Genomic DNA, 26,892 nt, shown 5'->3' with positions numbered 1-26,892 from the left:
ATGGCCCGGGGCTCGCGAACTCGGGTCGTACAAAGAATTATATATATTTTTCGACTGGCAACACAGGCGCGTTGTTTGCAAAGTTTTAATGTGAAAAATATGCGAGTTTGAATAAATCAACCGAAATGTGCGCTGTAATTTTCGTCAGTCATTTCATACAGATATTGGACACTTTAAAAGGCGTTAATGCAAAAACGTATGATTAAAATTGTATTGTGTACTTTTGATCTTTTTCTGTCCATGTAGTATAAAGCAATAAGAAAGAACTATACAAGGAAACCAAATATCACATTATTTTAGAATTTTGCGATAAATTAAAATTAAAATGACACTTAATTAAAAAGGCAAAAAAAAAATATTAAATATGGAATTTTTAATTTCGTTTTTTATTACAATTTTTAGGAGGCTTTTTTAATATTTTTCTTTAAAATGCAGTATATTACTTAATATGTTATTTTTAATACAGTAGTTTTGAAAGATATATAATAGAACTTTTGCCTATAACAATTGGGATACATAATATTAATATATTTACTGTTAAAAAGCAGTAAATATATTATTGTAAAAAATAAAAGTATACCCCATTATTTGAAAGAGTAAATATTCCAATTGAACAAATATTTCAGATAAAATTTTTGTGACCCACTATGCAAAATTCCTCCTAAATAATAAATTATTCATCTCTTTCTACATAAATATGGATTCCATCGCTATTTATATTGACGTTTCACGTTAGATATAACAAAACCTACTCAATATTTTCTTTTCTATAACACAATACCCCATTTTATTGACATCGTTACTACGAGTGTTCTAGATAGCAATATATCTCAGAAAATATTTTTTTTCCATTCAACTAACGCAAACATGGACCAATTCTGCACCACAATTTCGATGAGATTCAACCCACAACTTCAATAATAGATATTGATGAAGTAAACACAGACAATCGACCAGCTATCCATCAATAAGGAAAGCTTGTTCTATTTCACGTTGCGTTTATTGTTTGTGTTCCAATAAAACATCACGTAGTAAATATGTGTAAATACAAGAAATATAACAATATTACTTATTACGTATAATAAATTTAATCAAATCAATAATTTTACTATATATAATACATATTATATATTATACACTAACGTGACCTAAAATCGGACGTTTTTCGTGTTATATATTATTTTTTTGATTATAGTAATTTGCGCAGTTATGATCTCAGTTTCCAAGGTTACGTTATTAACAGTTAATATGCAGTTAAGTGATATTTTATTGCTTTCTTGCCCGTGTTTATTTGATCCAACGTATATTTGTACTATTTTTATTTACCTTTTTTTATTACGTTTTATTCTCACCTGCCATTTTTTCAATTGCTCTCAAACGTCAAATATGCCTTCACGCGAAATAAATCCCTTATCTTTCTAGAAGCTATTCTTAATATAAATCTATGAATTCGTATATTGATATTAGTCGCGTCTATTTCTTGACACGGAGGAAATCAGAATTCCTTGAAAGATTCGATAAAATATGAATTTTATTTGACGTGCATGACTGTGTATGAAACAGATGTATAAGTCTATCTTCCAGAATTTTTATTAAATTTAGTATATAAAATTGACGTACACAAAATAAACTGATAATATAATTTTTATTTTTTAATAAATATTAATATATATATTTATATATATATATTAAATAAAATGATCAGCTTTACAACTCTTCGTATTATAGTGAGTTTAAAATATGTTTTATTACTTATAGTAATATTTTTATATTTAAGTTAAGTTTAAAAATCATTTTAGTTTTTGAATCCTGTAATTAAACTTTTAAGCAAAACCCATACTTATTTTGGATAGATACATTTTGTCTATGATTCTATACAAAATATTAAAGATACTTTTTACATACGCTCAATATTTGTTTTTATATCTCTTTTTTTCCAATATTTTTTTCCGCCATCTGTTGACAAAAACAATACTTTTGCATCAACGAGGTAAAATTTATAAATCAACTCAAGTATGATTTAATTATGATAATATACTGTATTTATTATCAATATAATTCAAATTTAATTTTATTTAGTTAAAATGGTTATTTATACAAAAATATGGGTATTCAAAATTTCTACATTAATAATTATATTTGCAGGAACCAATTTTTAACTAGCACTTTTTTAAACAAAATTATATTGTAATCTTTAAAAGAGCTAAGATAATATTCTCTCGTATCAAATTGACCATTCATCTACGCGCGCAACTGCTAAATCATATGAGACGAACAATAAAAAAGTGTAATTAAAAACTTTGTCTTACTGGGTATAATTATATCACACTAGACAGAAAATATTAATCTAAGCCAAAACATTCAGACAAAATGACAAATCAGGTCTAGCTTACAAAAAAATAAGTTGGGCTAAGTTAGGTTAGCTTTGCATTTTAAACTGAAATTTATTTATTATTTAGCTAAATTTGTATTTTATAAAGTTGAGTAAACGCATACCTAATTTTATAAATATAAATTTAAGCATATGTATTTCTAAGAAAATATGTGTACATATAAAAAATTGAATAAGCTTAATTTAGACTACGCTAATATGAACCTTAATTTAGCCTAACACAAAAAACAGTATTGTCTTTAAAAAAATAATTTGAGCTAAGTGAGATTAGATTTGCATTTTAAATTTAAATTTTTGAATATCGGTACATGTTTATTTAATTTTATAAAATTAAATATTTGCGTACCTAATTTAATAAATATTGTTTTATATTCGCTAATCTAGACTTACTCAAAATATTTTTAATAATAAATATGTAAAAAACATAAATTTGTGTAGACGCGTACTTAATTTTAAAAATTCAAATGTTGGATCATTGAGAAACTCCCAATAGGGTAAAAGCAATTGGTCGCAAAATCTTTTCGTCGACCGACCTCAGTCAACTGATCTAATCTCTAGCAAATGAACTATCTTGCTCTTTCTGTGAGTGGTGCTTATTTTTCTTTTTAATAAATAGTTAATTGGTATTTAATTTTTATGCAACATTTAATATCATAGCATATACTTTATGTATGCTAGTTATACGTAAAGTTTTTCGTGCGTGCATCCGTAAGCTCTATCTGAACAAGAGGATGCAAAAAAAGAAGCATTTGATTTTATAATCATCGATAGTCTACTTCTTGGTTAAAATTCGTACAAGTTGAGTGTAGCTCTTTAAGTGTATGCATAAGAGTGAATGTCAGTAGAAGTGTATCTGAGGAAGTGTCTGGAGAAGTATTGGTTTTCCACGATCATGTATTTAAACTCATGCCCTCCCCCCCTCAGTAGCATATTTTATTTTCAATTACAAAAGAGTGGCCGTTGTTTTTTTTAGATAGATTGACGTCTGTGTGACACATGACAGCTACCACAATTTTATTTAATTTATTTATTTTAGCAATGATTTCTCAAAAAAAATAAAGCGCTTAAAACTGTATTGTTTATCTGCTATTTAAAACTTTATATGCCACATTTAGATAAAACTTTATTGCAGTTTGTTTCGTTATTAGTAAGGAAATATTTCTAAAAATCTGTTTTATTTTTCATAATAAATAGAAATATCTACTTTAATTATTATCTTATTGTAAATCTTATTGTAAAAATATGGCAGTTTTTTGGTTACCAGTCATATTATTTAATTAAAAATATTATATTTAATTAATAAATATCTTGTAATCCCAATCGGCGAGTTGCAAAGCTATTCCAGTAAATTAAATCGCTTTATGTTTATTAACCGCTTAATAAATTGTTCGCAAACTGTGGCGCGCGAGCGTAGGATTAATCTCGGCCCACAAAGGGTCTTGTTTTGAATTTTAAATTAAAAACCGTCCTCTCAAGATACTCTCATGGTAATCCTTTGGAATTTTCCGCCCAGCGGCTCTTTTTTTAATTTCTACCGTGGAAAAGAGCGACTCGATTAAACTGCAAGCGAGCGATACTTTTAAACACCCTTAGGTCTACTGGAAAAAGTATTTTATATTTTTTCTGCCTATACCTTTGATCTTTACTTTGGTAATGAAGTGCAAAAAATAGCATATTTTTTATGTTTTTGTAAAGCATTTTTTATATTGCTATACATGTAATAATATTAGTACTTTTAATAAATACTATTTCAGCAATTATAAATTGCGTTAATGACATTAAAATCATTCATTGCTATTATAAAAGACTGCAGCACCATTTTTAATTTATTTTTTGTACAACCTGTATCTTAAGTACCTTTTCAGAAAGAATAGATTTACCATACGTATATGGCTAACGCGTATATTCGCATTTTTATCCTTATTCTTGTGGTTTAGGGACTTTGAATGAAATACATAACATATGCGATTTCTATGAAAACAGATTAGGTGAAGTGGTTTTCTATTGAATTTTAAACAGAATTGTTAAGAGGATATGTGGAATAGGAAGTTGTAAGAGCATATAGAATTCTCTCAAGTATTGTTAATTTTCTTGCTATATTTAGCTGCAAGATATACAATTATAATACATATAATATAAATATCTAAACTTAATCATGTAATATATGCAGCAAAAATCTACAAAACTTACATTTATTATTTTGGTAATATGTTTTCGAAATTAAAAACATACTCACGCTTTTTACAGTATTCCATGACTTATTATGATTTATTGTCTGATATTTTGTCAATTCATTTATATTTTTCCTCTCACGCAAAAACACGCAGCTAAACAAAGATTACCGTAAAAATAATAAAGAGGTCGGTTTATCAAGTTTTGTGCCGTTTCCCATTTGTTAGCGTTTCCTTTCTATATAATAATATAGTGCTTATATATCCGATCGCAGGGATAAAGAATGACTTAAATGACAAAAAACTATGGCCTTGTTTGTGTAACTTTCGAAGCAAGAAGAAAATTCAATTATTATTAAGAACGTATGAGTTCAAAAAACGCTGAATCGCTCGACTGAAATGTACGTAGGGGTATATATATTTAGAATTACTTTTATTTGCTCTCAATACCGTAATGTATGTATGAATAAGCCTCGAGTATGAAACGTTATATTTTTGGTATATAGCTTTATTACAATAAACATATATGCTTAAGTTAAATTTCATATGTTAACTATTCGCTTAAATAATTCAATTTTTAAAGGATTTCTTATAACGAACATGACCAAATATTTTTTTAACCCTTGAAATATATGAGCACAATCTCACATATTTTTTGCAGCTCCTCATAACTATCGCCGAAAACATTTTTGTGTAAAAGGTTCTTAGCGCTGACATCCTGACCGCGATGGGATAGAATTAGGGAAGCGATCGCGACTCTCTAGAACATTCTAAAGCTCGCAACTGAAAGACGCTGAACATCAACGGATTGTCGACACCGCCCCTTAGCAACTAAAAATAATGCTTGTTTGAAATATCACTACGAAGAAAATGCAATGCATTTTATCCCAAAGCTTCTAAAAAAAATATAAATATTTAAAATGTATATTATAAATTAAGCTTATATGCATAATTTACAATTTATTATAGTCCTTTATAATTATTATTGAAAATGCATTTAAAAATATTTTATAGTATTTTTTTTAAACAATTGATGAAATAAAAATCTGTATTGGATAAATCAATGATATATGTTAACTCTTTGATTATTTAATTAAATGTAATAAATAATAATATAATTCCATTTAAACTTTTGGGTTCTAAAATCAAGTTAGTGCTACTTTATCAGCCGTGGAAACGCTATATTTATTTATTTTATTAATTTATTTAGCTTAATAGCTAATCTTTACATCTAACAAATTTAGTAAACATATATAAAAATATATAAAAAATACATAACAGAAAGAAAAAATATACAATAATAAAGACTTAATATTATAATATTTTATTTCTATATGTACGAAGGTGTTTTTTTATTCCATTTATAAAACCCGTTATATTTTTGCTGTTTCGGATTTCTCTTGGAAGACTATTATATAAATTAAAACCTCCGTACATAATTCCCCTAGCCGTACTCGTTTTCTTATACTTAATTATCTTTAAATTTTCTCTATTTCTAGTATTATATTTATGTACATCTTTATTTCTTATTAAATACTTATTAAAATATTGTGGTAACATATTATTTTCTAACTTATATATAAATACTAAAACATTCATACTCAATATTTCTTGAACATTCAACCATTCTAATCTATCAATCATACTTTTACAATTAGTTAATCTATTTTTATTTAAGATTACTCTCATTGCCCTATTTTGTAATTTTTGCAACATTTGTTTATCTAATTTATTCAACATATTTAATAGTGTTGCACAATAATTAAAATGGGGCAATATTATACTATTGTAAATTAATTTTTTTGTATTTATACTTAATATATTTCTTAATCTAGATAATAAACCTATTTTTCTACTAATTTTTTTTAATATGTAATTACAATGTTCTTTAAAGTTTAATTTTGTATCAACAATTACTCCTAAATATTTTATATTATCCACTATTTCTATATTAGAGTTATTTATTACTATTTTGGTACTATCATCTAACACATTTTTATAATTAATAAACATACATTTAGTTTTATTCTCATTTAATTTAAGTACATTATTCTTTAACCATATCTCTAACACACCTAATTCATCATTCAAATTACTCACAACTTCTTCAATGTTATCACCCATGCAATAGATCAATGTGTCATCCGCAAATAGATGAACTTTACATTTTCTTACGTTATTAACTATATCATTCATATATAAAACAAACAACAATGGTCCCAATTTAGACCCTTGTGGTACTCCATAATACACTAACCTCTCTTCAGAACATACATTATTTATCTTAACTTTTTGTTTTCTTTTATATAAGTAATTATTAAACCATCTCAAAACTATATCACTTATACCTATACTCTCCAATTTCTTCAACATTATTTCTCTGTCTATTGTTTCGAAGGCTCTCTTGAAATCCAAGAAAACTGCTCCAATGATTTTGTTTGTATCCTTAGCCAACAGCCAATCATTTATCACTACTTGTAATGCAGTTTCAGTGGAATGCTTTTCTCTGAATCCCGATTGTTGTTCACATATTATGTTTTGAGAAGTAATAAATTCCTTTAATTGTTTGATTACTACTTCTTCTATTATTTTTTCTATACACGGTAGCATGTTGATTGGTCTCATTTCTTCAACTTTTTTACTATTTTTTATTTTAGGTATAGGTACAATAGTAGCAATCTTTAAATTTTCAGGCATTTCTCCTAAGGAGAGTGCTTTATTTATTAAATAATTTAATTTAGTTCCTATTATTTCCCATGTTTCTTTAATTATATTTATATCTAGTTCATCAGTACTAGTTCATTTTTTAAATTTACATATTATGTTATGAATTTCATCTAATGATACTGATTTAAATTTACTAAATTTTACAATTATTGCTTTATTATTATATTGTACTAAATTACTAATCCTTGGTATTGAATTCACAATTTCTTCTATGCTCTCAATGTAATATGTATTCATTTTTTCTGCTATTATATTAGGATCTTGATATATATTTCCATTAATTTCCATTTTTATTATGTCGTTTTGCTGAGTTGGATTAATTAATTGTTTTATTGATTTCCACATCTTATTTGGATCATTTTGTATTTCATCTATCAATTTTTCATACCATTTCTTTTTAGCCATTCTTAATACTTTGACTGCCATATTTCTACATTGTGTGTATGTTTTCCATTTTTCATTAAAGACTTTATATTCTATTTGTTCTGTTTTTAATATTTGAAAAATGTTGTATGACTCATCTCTTTTCTTTATAGCATTTTTAACATCATCATTAAACCACGGTTTTGGGTTGTAACGATATTCCTTTTTAAAATTATATTGACTTTTTGTTTTACAATCTACTATATTCTTATAAATTTTGTTCCATATCCTATTAACATCCATATTATCTACATTCCAGTCACATTTTTGTAATTCTAATCTTAATTTATTAAAATTAATTTTTTTAATTATATCAATTTTTTTTGTTTTTTTAAACTTAAGTTCATTATGTTTTTCTATATAAATATATACAATTGAATGGTCAGTTATTCTTGGAGTTGATTTTACTTCACAATAAATTTTTTTGTTGTTGGTAAATACTAAATCTATTAATGTGCTCGATCTATTATTAGTCCTTGTATTTTCTTTGACACATTGTCTTAAACCAAATATATTTGATATTTTTTCTAATTTTGCTGTGTAAAAATCTTCACATTTGTTCCAATTAAAATTCCAATCTCCAATTAAAACAGTATCCAAAATTTGATCAAAACTCCATTCTGCAATATTATTTATAAATTCTATGAATATATTCGGATTACTATTTGGAGATCTGTATGCTATACATAATATTATGGGAATTTTTTCAATAAAAATCTTAACTGTGATAGACCAGTATGTCTTATCTTGATTATTTTTAAATATAGTATTGAATTTTATATCATTTCTAATATACAGTATAACACCTCCTGTATGTCTGGAATTAGAATCACATCTAATTATATTATAATTGCCAATATTTAGTTCAAATTCTTCAATGTCATTTGTGATATGGGTTTCAGTTAACCCTAAAAATATTGGATATTCCTTTTCAGTAATTAATTCTATTTCCTCTTTATGTTTTAAATAACCTTGTGCATTGATTAATATCCCAGTTACTGATTCTTGTTTCCCATATGAACTTGATTTTTTTAATTGCTATACTATATTATATTGTATTTTATTATAGTAATTTTGCTCGTATCTTTTATAAATTGAACAATTTCTATCCATGGAGTTGTGTTCCACATTCAAATTAAGATTTAGTAATTTATTTGCTCTACAGCAATTCACACAGTTTTCTTTTTTGTTGCATTGATTTATTAAATGTTCTTCCGAACCACATTTTATACAATTTTTTTTATTTTTACATTCACTGGCTTTGTGATTATAACCATAACAGTTATAACAACGGTATATGAATATGTCTTCATATACTTTACACCTATCCCATTCAATATTTAATTTGCCTACATCCATTATATTTTTAAATGTCGTAACATCTACTTCAATAATAGCATCATACTTATTAAATTTGTTTTTTTTAATATGTTTTACTTCTAAATAACATTTGTTTTCTTCTACACATGTGTTTTGTTTCATTATACACTTTTTTAGTTGATCATATTTTAATTCTTCAGAAATTCCAATTATTTTTATTTTTGGTTTCTTTAAATTTCCTACTTTTATATTATATTTATCTCCTAGTTTTTTTACTGCATCTGTCGTAATTTTCGATGCATCTTCTTTACTATCACATGTAATTATTATACCTCCTTTGCTTATTGGTCTTATATTTTGTATTCCAACTTCTAATTCTGTTGGTTTAATTAAATTTTTGCAATCCTTTTTTGTCTGCTCTATATTTTGCAAATTTTTAGGTATAATTATCGCAATATCTTTTCCTTTTTTTACGATTTCCGAATAATGTTTCTTTTGCATTTTATTTTTAATAATATTGTTATTTAAATGTAGTTTATCCTTTATATTATAAACATCTTTTCTAACTTCATTTAATAACTCAATTATTGAGTTATTATTTTCATTTTTATTATTTACATCGTCCCTATTAGTTTTTAATACATCTAATAAATGTTTATACATTATATCAAATGTATTAGTTATAATGGTTTTTTTTTCTTTTGATAATATATTACCATTTGATAATAATACATTTAATTTTGTTTTTAATTCATTCATTTCCTTTATTCTATTTTCTGGCGTAATTACGCCCGCTATAGTCACGCCGCTATCGGCCATTTTTTTTTTTATGTAACAATACTAATTATTTCTATCTTATACTATTTATATATTATATTAATCAATCTATTTATACTATTTATTAAATTGTGCTACTTACGCGCAAATATCTGCCGGTTTTCACCTCCAAAGGGGTTGGTTACCACAATCTTGGCTAATTGCACGGCAGACACATGCACATACGATGAACACAAACACAAACAACTAACTATTATATTAATATATATATGTATTGCACAATTAATACACATATATGTATATATTCATATAATTCAGATACTATTAAAGAGATTCTTTGGCAAATGCGGAAGAGTGCAAACTAACGTATCCGAATTCGTGATATTATCGACATAAATATACCGCTCATTAGTAGTATAGAGTCCTCATAAATCTTTTATATGTTATGAGCGACTTTGACGAATAGTGTACGGGTTTATTGTGACTAATTGGGTCATATCGGCAATTCTCGCCCTCTTTAATACGTCTATTATCTATCGCTCGTATATTTCTATAGATCGGGTAGGCTTCTTTCACGTTATTACATATATTTTTTTGCTTTTCAACAGTAGGGACTGATTAAAATTGGTCATTCTCTAGTCACATGGGTTATTTGTAAACACTATTGATTTAAGAATGCAATCTATATCTAAAAAGTTCTGGCAATTTTTAATCTCGTGCTTTGTTTAAATGACGATTTGTTGAGTGTTTTTAACGTTTTTTTTGCATAGCTAATCGACGTGTATTTTACTGCTTTAAGCCTTTTCTCAAACATTTTATAAGATAGAAATGCGGGATAAATCACTTACCCATATTTATCCTCGTAGTATATTTGTATATTAATCTCAATCAATCACATCCCATGATCTATTCGTAATTGTGTCACGAACAATGACACGTGAGATGAAAGAAATAAATACCGTAACTTGAGTACATAGTCGAAGGACTGAATTAAACATGACTTTCTGATAATAAACACAGATAACGTTCGATTGGAAAAACTCGGCTGATAGAAACCGAAGACCAATATCGTTAACAAAATACAATTCCGCACGAAGAAACTTTTGCATTGTTCCCCAAAAAGTCCAAGTGCTAAAAAGCGCCTCTTAACTTCTTCGCCTTTTGGTTATAAGTGTATCTTCTTGCCAAAAATTTGACCTAATTTCTTTTTTTTAATATGTACGATAAAAAAAAATAAAAAAACACTTTTGGAATTTTGTGTCAATTAATTACGTTGCGGTAAATTTAATTTTGCACTAATAGAGTAAAATAAAAATTAAATGGCGCTTGTTAAGTATCTTGGAAAAGTTAAAGAGCAATTCATGGTGTTGCAAACTTGTAAAAAATGTTTGCTTTGCTGGAAAACTTTGCAGTATATATTTATTGAAAGTTGAGTTTAATATCTTTGCCTCAACAATTTATATTTATTAACCAATTATACCCAAAATTGCAATACTCTTGAAATTATTTATGTAGTGTATGAATATGGATCAAAAATGCAAATAAAATTCTTACCCCTTTGTGTAATTTTAATTTTGAATGGATATGGATGGCTAGATTGAACTTCATTTCATTATAATCTGGTGTATAATACTCTTTTTGCAAATCATCAGTGCGTGTATAGTGTAAAATATACATTGGGTATGGAAATTGGTTTTCCTTTTGCTAGCAATATCAAAGGGCGCGTTAAAAAGTGACGTTTCAAAGGTATACATTTTTTATTATTTATGGACGTGTCACATCGTATAAATGCGGCCATATATAGAACCTAGACCTAGGGGTGATATTTTCAGTACGCTTTTTATGAATCATAATATTTCAGCGGTGAGCTCTTGATGATCTCAATGCGTCTGGAGGCAAAAAACTATTGCGCCCAAAGGACAAAAAAACCTCTTTGACAAATTTGTGGATTATACCTCGCTTAACAAGATTTTCGCATCATCTTATCCACTATCACTCTAATGTATAAAACTCTCGAATCACTGTGAGTGTTTATGTAAAAAATCTAATGTATCCACCCTTAATTGAACTACTTTGCGATAATCTGAATAAAAAATAAATGTGTCACTTATCATTAATTTGATAGAGGTTGATATCAGGCAAGAAATATTTGATTAAGATATATTTACATTTTTATGTCGGTTCATTCAAAGAGCTATGAAACTGCAACAAATTCAGCTAAAATATTTTAAAAGGACCTACTATAATACTTCAGTGATCTAATAATTTAGTCAATGATTGATTTATTTTTATTTTAAATAATAATCTGAAATAAATCATTTATGGTGATTTATTTTTTAGCTGTTAAATTTAAAGTTAAAAAATAATAAATATCTTATGATAATTTAAAAAACACAGTATTTAGTTTCTAGCATTAAAATGTTTTTGATACAATAAATCTTAAAGAAGAGACTTATATATAACTTGTATTATATATGTTATAATCAAACTAAAATCACTTACTGATTTGTAGTATATCACCTTTGCATCTTACACTTTTATTTTCGAGGAATCTTTTTCGCCTTCTGCTCAGTCGCTTCCTTCTTCGTGTTCTTGGTCTTCAGTACTGACCATTAAAGAAACTGAGCACTCAGATCTTAAATACAGATTTAATAAATTAAAGACAGGGCGTTCTTCTGGACCTGATTTAATTCCCGATTTTATTTTGAAGGGTTGCGAAGTCAGTCTCGCTGCTCCTCTAAAATGTATTTATGATCTGATTCTCAAAACATCATCATTTCCTGATCTATGAAAATGCACAAAAGTCACCCCTATTCATAAAAAGGGTGACAAATTATATATAAAGAATTATAGACCAGTCGCAGTGTTGTCAGCTCCTGCTAAATTATTTGAAATAATTATTCATAAATATCTCTATAATCACTTTCGGCAAGTTTTGTTAGACCAACAGCACGGGTTTCGTCCTACCAGTTCCACTGTTACTAACCTTCTGTCGTTCACCAAAACGGTGACAGCTTCTCTCGATGCGGAAATGCAAGTAGACGTCGTGTATACAGATTTTGAGAAAGCCTTTGACAAAGTTTGTCATACGTTATTATTAAAAAAATTGTTGCTCGGATAATTTAACTCGATTATTCTCGAGTTATTTAAGCAATCGTAGACAGTTTGTAACCTATGGTGGCCGATTGTTAAAAGAATATTTTACCCCTCGGGAGTTCCTCAAGGATCCAATCTGAGACCTCTGCTTTTTGTGTCATTTATTAATGACATAAATACAGCAATTAAAAATTCAAGTTTTCTTCTGTACGCAGATGGTTTAAAATTATATTAATGCATTCGATCTGTTGTGGACTCCTTCTCTCTACAAAGTGATTTAGACTCTCTGTGGAGATGGGCTTCCGTTAAGCGTCTGCCCTTTAGTGTCGGAAAGTGCCATACTGTGTCATTTTCTCGATCCCGTTCGCCATCAGCTTACTTCTACCATCTCGGTGGTAACATTTTGACTAGAGAAACTTCCACTAAAAATCTCGGAATCACTTTCGAGAGCAAATGGAGGTCTCTCTACACATACACGACGTCTGTGATAAAACTTCCAAGATGCTCGGCTTTGTTATGAGGAATGCCTTTCACTTTGACGATCCATCAGTTATTCGCATCCTCTATGACACCTTACTTCGTAGCATTCTTGAATCGGGATCTATAATTTGGAATCCCCGAATAGCCAAATATTCCCTTTTAGTGGAAAAAATTCAAAAAAGGTATTTAAGATACCTTTACAAAAAGACATTTGGTTATTATCCAAACATATATCCCAGTGCCTTTCTTTTAGGAGCGTTGGGATATGATTCGCTGAGTTCTCGCAGAAATCTGTATGTCGCTAAACATTTTTTCAAATCACTAAAAGGCGCTGTCGACAATCCAGCTATTCTCGAGGAATTCCAGTTTTGGGTTCCGGAACATTTTCGAGAATCACGATCGCGACCTCTTTTGATGGCCATTAGGGCTAGAACATCTGCACTTGCCGACTCGCCTATAGCTGTGGCTATCCGACTCCTTAATACGCTGGCATTACATATTGACTTATTTAATGTTAGCTACGAGGATCTGATCCAGTTTGCATCATTTCATTTTAATATTTTATAATTTTTTGTTATGTTCAAGTATTGTTATATTTATGTATAATATATTAATACGTTTTTTTTATGTTTTATAAATTTAAAATTTGTTTTCGACCATCGTGGCGCATTGGGGTAACCTGTTAGGCCACGATGGTCTTAATCTAATCTAAAAAAATAAAAATATAGTTAATAACCTTAAACCGCCAAGCTTTACTTAGTAATGAATTATATTTTTAATGAGTAATAAATGCTGAAACTTTGGTTCGAATTATACTACTTTTCCATCTGTAATTTTCTCATATACTAACTTTACACACAAAACACTTTTAATATCAAGTTTCAGAGAATCTAAGCATTTTACCGACGCGACGCATAACTTGCAGTCTGCTTTTCTGATATAAAGTGTTTCATTGTCGTTTAGCGAAGAATGGATCGATAAATAATAAAGATAAAAATTAAATCTACCTCAGAATCTATACTCTTTTCTCTTTGATCTATAGTATCGTACAGGTATTTACTCGCTAAATTCTTAACTACTAGAGCATAAAAAATGCGAAGATGAAATTTTTACCCGAAAGCTTTAAAGTTCCATTATGCGTAGGAGATATCTCCCTAAGGGGAACTTTCCGAGAGACGTTGACAATTTTTAATATTTTACAGGCATAAACACCTGTTTAATAATTAATTCGAGAACGAAATATTTTTCAGAAATAATACTGGTCTTGAAAAATTAATTCTATACCACAGAAGAAGAATTGCGTGAAGCTTTCTACATATTTTCAGTCTCTCGAGGATTTTACTACGCTCGTTGAATACTAATTTTGCACATATGTACCACGCGATAAATGTACATATGTACATGTATTTTTTTAATCATAATATTTGTAGTCCGTGTTTAGCTTATAATAAATTAAAATGATACAGTATTTCCAGTTTAATTAAAAAGTCGTTTTTATACCACACAATGACTATTATTCGTTTGGACAACAAAAAGATAAAAAAAATTGCAATGTTTGATATATCAAACGTGGAATAATTCTGTCATAACACAGGAATTTGAGATATTAATTTCATAATAATAATAAAATCCAATTTGGTTATGTACCTTTTTTTATATAATTGTACATAATGTATAATATAACAAGTACTTGCTAGAAATGGTAAACATATTTTAAAATAGGGTTCTGGCGAGTTAAATATAATTGCATTTATTAAAAAATGTCGCAAATAATAAGCAATATAAATTTATTGACGCTAATTGTACGCTTTTACTATATTTTTTTTATTACAAGCGACGGCTGGGTTTGACAAAAATTTAGCAATTGAAGTGATAAAGCTGCTTGGTATATCTTTCAATACTTTTATTTATATGTGATATTGTGTCTTTGCCTGGGTGCTAGGATGTTTATTTTTATAAAAGACAAAATTAATTCGTTTATAAATTATTTTTTGCAATAGTTTTGAATAACATATTTTAGTTATATAATATAAATATAAATTCCAGTCGACTCCAAAGCGAATAGAACTCAAGATTCCAGACGTTGACGCGAATAGGGAAGCAGCTGCTTCATAAAAATAAAAAATACACACAAAAGTTTATATAGGATTCGAATCTTAGTGAGATTATTAATCACCAACGTGCTAGTCAAACATATAAATAAGTTCACTAAAATCAGTTCTGCATTTATTTTGAAAGATTTCAACAATAGCTTTAGCCTTTTTCTTTACGTTTTTGCTTTATAAAAATATATTTAAAATATTCGCAATCAAAAAATTCCCGTTAATTAGAAAAAAATACAATTATTACTTCACGCGGTTAGCTATAAACAATATTTTGCGATGAGGTTATGATTTGCTCAATTATTGATGGTTCTAAATCTATTGTCTCAAATTCCAATAATGATGTTAAAATAATAGCATGTTGAAATTCCGATTTTTTGTCGCGTAAACCATTAGCGTTCCATGCTAATATTTTGATTCGAACGCAGTTCGGCTTAAATCAAATTTACTTTGCAAATAAAAAAAGGCAAAAATATTATTCATATTCTAGCCATATTGGAGTAACTTAGTCTAGTGAACTTCATAACTCATTACTATTTGACATATATAATTTTGTAGTAATAACGTTTTATTTTATTGTTACAGATCGACAACATTGGGCAACACCGTTTTAAATAAACGCATCCACCATGGATTTTTTTTATGATTCAACAACCGACAATAACTTCTTAAATTGGAGCACGGAATCGTCCTACGGTAGCAATATCACCGACTGGGACACCAGAACGACCAACAGCAGCTACGCTATGGAGAACAAATGCCCCGATCTCAGCTTGCCGATCTTTTATATCATTACTCAAGTCGTGTACGCCATCATCTGCGTGGTGGGACTTGTAGGAAACACTTTGGTCATCTACGTTGTACTGCGTTACTCTAAAATGCAGACAGTCACCAACATGTATATATTGAATCTGGCCATAGCTGACGAGTGCTTCTTGATAGGTCTGCCGTTCTTGATCACTACCATATCGCTGAAGTACTGGGTCTTCGGAAACATTACGTGCAAGGCTTACATGATATCCACCGGCATAAATCAGTTTACTTCTAGCGTATTTTTGTTTATAATGAGTGCAGATAGATACGTAGCTGTTTGCCATCCGATCACTTCTCCTAGAATGAGGACGCCTTTCATCTCCAGAGTAGTTTCTGCCGTAGCTTGGACTGCTAGCGTTCTATTCATGATGCCCATATATTTGTACACTAATTTGATAAAGGACGAAGAAAGTAATAGGTACAGTTGTAATATCATATGGCCTGGAAACATGGATGGGGAGACAATGTTCACTCTGTATTCGTTCGTTTTGGGATTCGCCGTACCATTGGTGTTGATATTTGTGTTTTACTGCTTAGTCATAAGGAAGCTGAAGACGGTCGGACCTAAAAATAAGTCGAAAGAGAAGAAGCGCTCGCACAGGAAGGTCACTAAGTTGGTGCTGACAGTGATAACCGTCTACGTAATGTGTTGGCTGCCATACTGGGTATTCCAGGTGGGTCTCATCTATTCGCCTCACAGCGTGTGCACCAATCAAATCACCGTGACTTTCATCCTCATAGCTAGCTGCTTCAGCTACTCTAACTCCGCTATGAATCCCATTCTGTACGCGTTCCTGTCGGACAATTTTAAGAAGAGTTTCATGAAGGCTTGCACGTGCGCCGCTGGGAACGACGTCAACGCCGCGCTACACATAGAAAACAGCGTATTCCCGAGGAAAAACAAAGCGGGGGCTTCGAAGATGCTGGGTCCCAACAGGAGCGAGGGAGTGGCTCTAGTATCCAGATCGGAACACTCCACAGCTATCACTGTCGCATCGCGCAGCAATTCGACTACCATCGATCAGATGAAAACCAGCACTGTTATGCTAAACAATGGCGTTCAACGAACTCAAGTATAAAAATCCAAATAAAAATTGCACCTACATATCAACAGTTTCAACGAAAATTTAATAATAAATAATATGATGTGTTAATTTTAATATAAAAAAAATATGCAATGAATAATTTTTTATGAGCCCGAAAAATTTTCCATTGCATAGCAAACTGCATATATGTAAATATTTTTATTTAGTTTTATCTGTGATAACCAGGATTGTGGAGTCGTACTTTGAAATAAAAAACAAACTACTCCCCAATCCTGGTGACAACAATTGTACAATACGTTATGATTTTAATGATATCATATAGTTTATAAAATTAATCTATGCATATTGTAAAGGTTTTATAACCACTGTGAATATATTTATAGAATTTAAGCGCTTGTCATTATCATTAATATGTGAATATTACTATTTTTATTTCTGATATTTTCAGGGTACTGCATAATATACAACACTATATTGTATTTAAAACAAATAAATGTTATATATATTTATGTATAGAAAATAAATAATTAAATATCTAAAATGTGTAGTAATTTTATATATTGGATTTGTAACATGTATTTGTAGGTCTTGAAAAACTAATTCAAGTGAACTTAGAAAAATTTTATATCCAGAAACTTTACACCAAAGTTTTGCTAAGCTCTTAACTGAGTCTAAATTATAATTGTATTAAAAGTTTTCAGCCCTACAAAAAAATGAAAATAAACACTGATGCCTTATAATCTTCCTTTAAAGCAAGAAGAGTAATAAAGACAACAAAGATTCCAGTTCAAAAGAAAAAGGTAAAAATAAATGTGTTAATACCTCAGAATATGAGACTTAAACCAAAAAATGTGCACGCCAAACCGTTTAACAAACATGTAGTAGTGAAACTTGATACTGGCTTCTTTATTTTAAATATTTGAGATGCGACGACCATTATCCAAGCATATTCTTTAAAACGACATCTTAAAAAGCTTTCTAGCGTTTCTCAAAACCGGCAAGAAAGTGTGATAAGACTTTTTTTTAAATGATAAATTGTTAGCTTATCACGCGTTTCTGAGTGTTTCCGTGAAGAAACTCATATTTTTTCCAGGCGCCCGGGATAGCGACAGTGTTGAGCCACGCCAGTTAGTTGATCTCTGGTCGCCAACCAGCGAAACCATAGGTCAGCATTGTTAACCTGCGATGCATGCGCCAAACTTGTCTTTAACCAACCGTTCCATGTAAGACAACCTTCGTAGACAAGTCTCCATTGAAGCCTTCTGATTTGCACCTTCACGCTGTATCAGTGGACAGAAGCCTTCCTTATGTGTCCTCTCCTGAGATGCACATACATCTACACGCTACGCGCATTTTTTAAACAATAAACTATGTTTGACAGCAATGCGCAGCATAACTGTATTACATTATTATGATCGTATTTAGTTAGGCCTGTTTTTTCTTTTTTATAATTTTCTTGTGATGAATGTCGATAGAATAAAATAAATATGCTGAAAACCATATTTTTTTAACAGATGTTTACAACTTTATTGTCTTCCCGTCGAGGTCCACTAAAAGAACGTGCTACCCTCGCCGCCGTTATGTCAGTGCTACCAGAGTGCCGCTAAATTTTGACCACAATGAATGAATAAATAAATAAATAAATGGAGCCCTCACAAATGTTTTCACACAAAAAAATATTTTTCTGTTATCAGTATAATTTTTAATAAAAATATTTTTGATTTTTAACTATGTATTTTTAACAATTATTTTTCTGTACGAGGCAAGCTAAAGAACCTAAAACAAAAATAGCTTAAAATAACAAAAAAGTACATAAAAAAGAAAGCTAGTTTTAAAAGCTATAATTAATACAACATAGTCTTATAGATAAAGCACATATTGGTTTGTAGTAGAAATGCTTGATATCACATAATTGTCTAAATTTTATTTTATGTACTTTTATTAGTGAATTTTGTAAAAAAAAATGTAATATATATGAATATAAAAATACATATTTTGTACGAGCGTCTTCCATAAATGATGTTACTGGTTTTCCATGAAGTTTTTACTCCCCTGTGTCACAAAATGCCATTGAATCATACTACTGTTTGTTTCACACTGTCATAATTCTGCTGACCACTACACTTAACCTGTAACATAATTTATGGAAACTTACATATAAAAATGTTTCTTTTATTAATTCAAATCAGTACTTGTTAACTATATTTGTGACACGCTCGAAAGTGAGCAAGTTTTAAAATTTACTCCCCAAACATTGATGTTCATAACCGTTGGTTTTTTAACGTGGCGCCGATATAATTAACAAGTACCTTAAAATCAGTATTTTGTTACATGCCTCGCTCTGAAAAGTCTCAATTTAAAATAAATTTAGCGCTTATGGCCAAATTTTGAAGTGTCACAATAGACAATATTACTTTTCTTATGGCCAACGATAAACGTCAAAAAGTTGAACTGTCAAACTACAGATATAAAACGATGGAAATCCATCAAAATGCCATAGATATTGTTAGTATTGATTGTTTCAACTGTTCAAAATAATAGTGTATTATTTTTTTATATAACCTCAAATTTCAGTCTGTCATAATACCGATTTATAACGGAGAAAAATGGATAGACAAATGTTTCGACTCTATCATTAGACAAACTGCTCTAGAAAAAAACTTAAAAATAGAAATATCTGTTTACGACGATGCAAGCGTTGATAACACCAATGATTTGTTAAACAAATGGAAAGTTATATTTATAAATAAAGGATTAATATTTATCATGCATAAGAATTCTGGGGATTCTCCAAGAGGCGGTATTTTTATCACAATTAAATAATTTATGTAATTAATCGCTTAAAGGCGTATTATTTTAGCGGGTTATGCTAAAAATAAGGCAGTGAAAGCTAGCAGCGGAGGTTATTTATGCTTTCAAGATATTGACGATCAAATGTTGCCAGATAGAATATGGAAACAATATCTAGCAGCTAAATCAAGAAATGAAATGGTATTATAATAACAATACTATGATTAAAAATAACTATTAAATGATAATATTATTTATATAGATCGTAGGATCTAAGTTTTACAGAGATCCTCCTGAATCAACTGAGCGATATACAAAATGGGCGAATAGTTTGAGTCAGATTGAGTTAAATATGCAAATATATACTTCCCACGGTCCAACGATCATAATGCCGACCTGGTTTTGTCATCGAAGCGTTTTTCATCAGTATGTATAGACTTATAAAATCGAAATTTAAACATGTTAATTATAGATAAATACTTTGATTTTATCAGCGTTGGAGGTTTCTCAGAAGAAGGTACAACTGCATCTGAAGATCTGATATTTATATATAAACATTTCGATCAAGGAAGAAAAGTCTATCGAGTCGAAGAATATTTATTAATTTATTCTTACCATCTCGGTGCCACTACCTTTTCAATATCGAGGTATTAAACGAATCATTTCTATTAAATTGTACAGTAATCACTATAGAATACATTTTAGTGACTACATCTGGGATCTACGATTGAAACAGTTGCAGAAAGACTTCTTATCGAAATGCAATAACGGCTTTAGCATATGGAATGCTGGAAAGCAAGGAAGAAAATTTTTAAAGAGTTTAAACGAGCAACAAAGATCTACAGTCATATCTATGTGCGATGTCGATAAAAGAAAGATTGGAAAATTTTACGAAATGTACTGTCCAATTAAACGAAAAGTTATAAGCAAAATTCCTATCGTACACTTCAGCCAAGTAAAACCTCCCATCATAATATGTTTAAAAATGGTAATTATAATTTATTTTTAACTCAATTATTACTAAAACTATAAACTTAACAAATATTCAATTCAAGGATATGACCGACGGCGTCTTTGAAGAAAATTTAAGATCTTTGAACTTGAAAGAAGGTACTGATTATATTCTATTCAGTTAGAGAAATGAAATGTTTTCATCACTTTTGTACGTATTTTTATATTTCAACATTTTTACACTCAACAAATTGAGTGATGCAATATAAGCAAAATATAATAAAAAAATATTTGGATTTTATTGTAGAACATTACTTTTTTCATCACGATTAAGTATATTTATTTATTTGACAGAAAATCGAGGTTTTACCATTATTCGACGTTCAATAAAAATATTGGAATTAACATACAAAGTATGTTTTATAAAGTTACAATAAACATTATTAAATGCAAACATGAAACAAAAAATTTACTTAATTATATATTAAGAGCTATGATTCGTACTTATAACGAAAGCATCTTAAACAATGTGATTGTATTCTATGAGGCAAATGGTTTTCAATTTCAGTTCGTAGACTATTTATTCTTTACTACGTATTATTGCATTCGTTGAAAGCTCGTCAGTAGATCGACTACTCGTCGTCACAAAACTGAGAAACTGGATTAGAACATTTGTTATCGGATAGCTCTCGGTTCTATCACTTGACTCCATATTATATCAAAATCTGATACTTCAATATTTGAAGAGTTTTCTTCCTCTTCCAAATCAAACTTTCCAGTAGGTGCAATTTGCTCAGAATGGCCATCTAAAATTAGTAGAAAAAATTTAGTAAAACAACAAATTTAAAATATTTTTTAAATAACTCAAACCTAAAATTGAAAATCGCACTAATGACGAATCAGGACAAGTACTGGAAACTTTTCCAAGCATCGGTTTTGACACGACAGGATTATATTGTTCGTCCATCTTTAGCATCTGAAATATTATGAGAACATTCGTTTAACAATAGAGTAACATTTCATTTTTATTATAAAATAATAAAATTATATTATCTCTTTGAGACATTTATTCTTCTTAAATTTGAATTGATGGATTTTGTAAATATGGATAAATGAACTTTCACTAACAGCTGTACTGTACAAATGAGAAAATGGATGAGATAAAACCATTTTAGGCAATGGGAGATAAGGGGTGACTCATCGATCAATCAATTAAATCTTCGAAGTTTATGTACCTGCAACCACCTACTCTCCGCTAGAGGACTGGCAATAATGCTTTAGAACCGTAGTCATCACGGAGAGGGCCTACAACTACATCTACCCTCAAGTGCCAGCAAACACAGAGAACCTGCGCCACTACAACAGCCACAGTATCAACAATGCTAGAGCTTACTTTATAACTACAATCTTTACTTTAAATATACAAAAAAATTAACGTTCTAACCAATCTAAAAATAGGAATTGTATCTCCTTTGGCACATAACAATCCCACTGAATTATATTTTGCACGAATAAATATATATGTAAATACATCAAACTGTAATGATATATAACCATAAAACTACCTTGAATAATATAACATCATCCTTTTTTGGAAATTGGTTAATCAATGGGAATTTATCGAGAGTTTTTAGTATACTATCGATGCTATAATCGAAGACAGCAGGCTGTTCCGTAAAATCATTATCAGGAACAATCACCGATGGTTCGGAAACGATTTCAGTCTTCACCGGTTCGATTGCGTGAATAATTCTCGGTTTATCGTCATTGCAAGATTTGTTTCGCAACACTGTCACAGTTGAATTTTCCGCTGGTGGAAATCTAAAAATAAGTCAATCATAAAAATAGCTTCAAACTCAAAATTTAAACCTCACGTACGTACCTAATGTGAGAGTTGACTTTTCCGTTGATCAAAACCAGACTGTTGGTCCTGTGAGGCGGACCCGATTCTCCGTCGGACAACGAATTCACAATCGAAGTGTTGTTCTTCAGGCTCTTCCTTATCCTGACGCGCTTTCTCTTGGTGATTCGGCCGTCGCTGACTCCGATCGTGCTGGCGGGAGCCAGCTCTTTCAGCATCGTCAGAGCCTTCGATTTCATATTTTCGATTTCCTCCTGTTCGGCCGGATTCGTCATCTCGGCGTGCAACTTTTCAATGTTGGCGATCGCCGAAGTCACTTTGGGATCGTCGAAGAGCGTGTGCTTTTTTTTTGGCACTCGCTCGGGGGTGACGGCCGGACTCTGGTTCTCTTTTTCGTTCTTGCCATTCAAGATCATGTCGTTTTTCTTATTTTCGGCATCTTCGACTGGATCCTTTTGTTTTTTTCGCTTCTTTTTCTTGACGTCTTTCTCGATCACATTCTCTACTGTGGTTTCGAGATCGTCGGGATCGTACTCTTCGTAATCAAAATCGAAGTCTGCGGATAGCGGGACGACACTGAAATATATATTTAAAAATAATTTTGAATAATTGACACCTCACAGGAATATAGCAATGTTTTATTGAAAAAATTTTGGAATGTAAAAATGTACAACTACTACGATGAGAAAAAATATCGTATAATACGTTTTTATAGCACTTCTAAATCGCTCAATCTTTAACTCATGAACGAAGATCTACAACTGGTCGGTTGGCAGGTGATTAATCTCTTGCCAACTGACCCTGAGTCAGCTGATATTAAGCCTCCAATGTGCGACTGCATGCTGCACGCCGACGACTGATATGAGACATTGAAGCTGAAGACGTATTGTTATGTCTACGCCAACATATATGTTACAGTCCCATAATAATCTGTGTGAGCAATCTTCGTGTGACCAAGATCTAATTTAGTTTAAGTCATAGATGGAAAAGATTAAATTTAGATTTAGTATTATTAAAGATTTAAGATTATATTTAGAGAAACTAAAAATAAATGTTTAATATTTACGTATTTATTTTTTCAAATATATTATTATAATAGGTCAATAAAGGTGAATAGGTGAATATGTGAAATGACTTTAAATCCTTTTCATTTTTTATAATTTGAAAATTATTGCAAAAAATAATCTTATTAAAATTGTTAAAATCGGAGTCAGTAAAATTTATACATATGTGTATATATTGTCTCTATACCAGGACATAGAGATTATTCTCGTTAATGGAGATTTATTTTTGGAGGCAATAGAATCAGTTTTTGTAAAATAAATTTATTTTATTTAATTAAAATGAAAAAGTAAGTAGTCTATTTTGATTAAATAAATATTAGAAAGTCACCTAAGAACGTCGTCTTGAGACAAGAGCGCCAGATCTTCGCTCGACGGCAACAAGAATCCATCTTTGACGAGACAAAAACGGCCCTGAAGACGGAAGAGGCGCCTCAACTTCTCGTGCAGATGCTTGACGCGACGCAGGGGCGCCGCTACGTAGACGAGAGCCGCCGCCCGCTCGTCGCAAAAGAACCGCGAAAGGCTAACGCCAACGCGCACGCCGACCTCCATCGTCTATTTCACACCGGCTGTCAACTCAAATACGGTTGTCGAGAACATAATATCCAATTATTTAGCCATGAACTAAAACATCAAATTTTTTAAATAATAAAATGTCTTTTTAACTTTTAATTATAACTTATTAATAACACTAACAATAACCAACCTATTGATTTATTTTTAGAAAAAGTATAGATTATAAAAAAATAACTTATTTAATAAAACATACCTTACAATTTTTATTGCCTGTGTGTATTAACGAAATTATTACAATTATTACATTAAATCCAATCTTATGTTATAATAAAAATACGGGTTAAGAAATAAAAAACGCTTATCATTAAATATATGTAGAGTAGACTAAACAAGTTTTTTCTAAATATCTTCATAGCGAAATCATCAACAATTTAGCAATATTTGATTATCTAAGCTTATCACTTTCATTACACAAAATTCCCAGTGCAACTCTTAAGTTAATTTTTAATTATTTTAAAACTTGAAAAATAATTTTCCCGTGAACAATTAATGGTCATTGGCGTAAGACTGTCTGAAGTCAATATCAAATTTAGTAGTGAGATAATTAAACAATAAATCAGCCATGCTTTCCCCTGAGTGATCTTATAGCTCAAGTTAAAAATCTCTCATTTAATAAATTGTCTTTTGGTGCTGTTTATCTAAAAATCAAAGTCAACCGATCAGAATGTGAAATATCTCAATGGGAATTTACAGAAAATGTGAAAAGTTAGATAATTTCTGCACATATAGTTTTTGACATAAATAGTTTATGAATTCCTAACCAAAACTTTCTATACTGATTGACTTTAGCATGCAAAATAAACCGAATTTCGGTACTATGGGGGCAGATTTACATTTAGATTTGTTATAATTTAAACTTTAAAAATCTTCAGTAAAATACTACCGCAGCGGCTCAATCTGTGTCTAATTGCCACCCGTCACCATCACCGTCCCTAAAGTACTAATCCTAAAAGACCAAGATTTAGAGATCCAAATTATTGTGATTGTACACTTCGGCTGCTTCAGCCTAGTTAGTCCATAGGCAAAAGGTTCCGGAAAATTTTGGCATATTAGAGATATGTATTAAGAGACAGATTTTTAAGAAGGTTAGATTTTGTATTAGATATTTGTATAAGGAAGGGGGAGGGCAAATTAAAGGATCGCCCCGCACGGCACAAACCTTAGCTACCCCACTGTGCTACTCACTTTAATTAGCTTTTCGGTATGATTAGTATAAGTGCTGAAGCTAGTAAATATTATATTAGTCGCAATAGCACTTTAGTCAACCTAGTTTTTTTTTGCTAATTATAGAATCCACGATATTATTTTACTATCATAAAAAATCGTGAAAAAGTAATTACATGTTTTGCATGAAAAATACATTAACACATAAACACGCGTGACTAACTAGTAAAATTCAATTACATCGCAAAAGATCAAATACGAAATACAGTTGAACTAACAGTGCTCAGTTTCTTAATTCATATGTACTATAATAACAAAAAGCTTTATAAATGGAGAAACGAAATTCATCAAAGAAAGTCGTAATAAAAACTATTCAGTCGACTACTGAAGTTGAAGTAAGAAATATACAGTTTTTTTATTATGTTATAAGTGATTTGAATAAGAATTAACTTGGCGACATTACAATAAGCAATAAAAGAAATTAAGCTACTCAACCATTTTTAGATGAAAATAAAATATACAGATACACATTTAAATTATTTTTATTTGATTAATTGATAATTTCAAGATTTTAGATTTTTATAGGAAATGTATCTAGCTTTTTTTAAGCATAAAGTTGCATTAGTCAATTCATTTATAAAAGAAAATATCAATGAGTCGTTAAAAATAAAACCAGTAATAAGAGTAGCAAAGCATAATAAGCCGCGAAGCGCATGAAAATTACATGTTTTATTATCAATTTTTACTCATAAAAATGACTCACTCGATATTACAGTTAATAAATATTCGATATGTTTAATTTATGGTATAGTTATCTTTAGTTTATAACATTGACAGTAAGATAATATAAGCATGGGTGAATGTAAATTGAAATCTTACAGACGAAAGATCTGGAATCTTAACGCTGTAACAGTTTATAGATTTAGACTTCTTTTTTTATTTTCTTCAACACGTTGAATGCATTGAACACGGCTCACGAGTCTATACAAAGAATATAACCGCGTTTAATGAAATTGTAAGACGAATGTGACCCAAAATTATGTTATTTTACTTAACATATAGAGGAACATCGTTTTAGCATTTTTCAGGGGGAAGGCGAAAGTTAGGTAGTCAGTGGTAATTTGTTTTTAAATATTTTC

The 26,892-nt window shown here is 29.8% G+C and overlaps 3 protein-coding genes across 4 annotated transcripts in view; 2 read left to right on the top strand and 1 right to left on the bottom strand.

Annotated features, from left to right (window-relative positions):
• The window catches only part of LOC148237172 (somatostatin receptor type 2-like), a 211,488-nt gene extending 193,660 nt beyond the window's left edge, over nucleotides 1-17,828 (top strand). For both annotated transcript variants that reach the window (XM_088181966.1, XM_088181965.1), the window contains exon 4: nucleotides 16,074-17,828. In XM_088181966.1, the coding sequence (XP_088038092.1) occupies nucleotides 16,118-17,380 (1,263 nt within the window). In that variant the 5' untranslated portion in view covers nucleotides 16,074-16,117 and the 3' untranslated portion in view covers nucleotides 17,381-17,828. The remainder of the gene's footprint in view (nucleotides 1-16,073) is intronic.
• A 1,382-nt stretch (nucleotides 17,829-19,210) lies between these two features.
• On the top strand, nucleotides 19,211-21,298 carry LOC148237171 (queuosine-tRNA galactosyltransferase-like). The gene is made up of 7 exons (XM_088181967.1): nucleotides 19,211-19,852; nucleotides 19,922-20,147; nucleotides 20,208-20,338; nucleotides 20,400-20,563; nucleotides 20,632-20,784; nucleotides 20,843-21,125; nucleotides 21,193-21,298. The coding sequence occupies exons 1-7, from the start codon at nucleotides 19,769-19,771 to the stop codon at nucleotides 21,271-21,273; spliced, it is 1,122 nt and encodes a 373-aa protein (XP_088038093.1). The 5' UTR covers nucleotides 19,211-19,768; the 3' UTR covers nucleotides 21,274-21,298.
• Nucleotides 21,294-24,598, bottom strand: coil (coilin). Its single transcript, XM_088181964.1, has 5 exons — nucleotides 24,342-24,598; nucleotides 22,971-23,525; nucleotides 22,654-22,909; nucleotides 21,959-22,064; nucleotides 21,294-21,894 (listed from the first exon to the last, which is right to left on the bottom strand). Exons 1-5 carry the CDS (start codon nucleotides 24,563-24,565, stop codon nucleotides 21,764-21,766), a joined length of 1,272 nt encoding a protein of 423 aa, XP_088038090.1. The 5' UTR covers nucleotides 24,566-24,598; the 3' UTR covers nucleotides 21,294-21,763.
• Nucleotides 24,599-26,892: the final 2,294 nt, after the last annotated feature.

Source organism: Plectrocnemia conspersa, unplaced genomic scaffold (assembly GCF_051122295.1).
Source record: "Plectrocnemia conspersa isolate PC_06_02 unplaced genomic scaffold, ASM5112229v1 ptg000003l, whole genome shotgun sequence".
Taxonomy (NCBI): Eukaryota; Metazoa; Arthropoda; class Insecta; order Trichoptera; family Polycentropodidae; genus Plectrocnemia; species Plectrocnemia conspersa.
The sequence above is the reverse complement of the archived record's forward strand: the minus strand, read 5'-3'. Positions and strand labels throughout refer to the sequence as shown.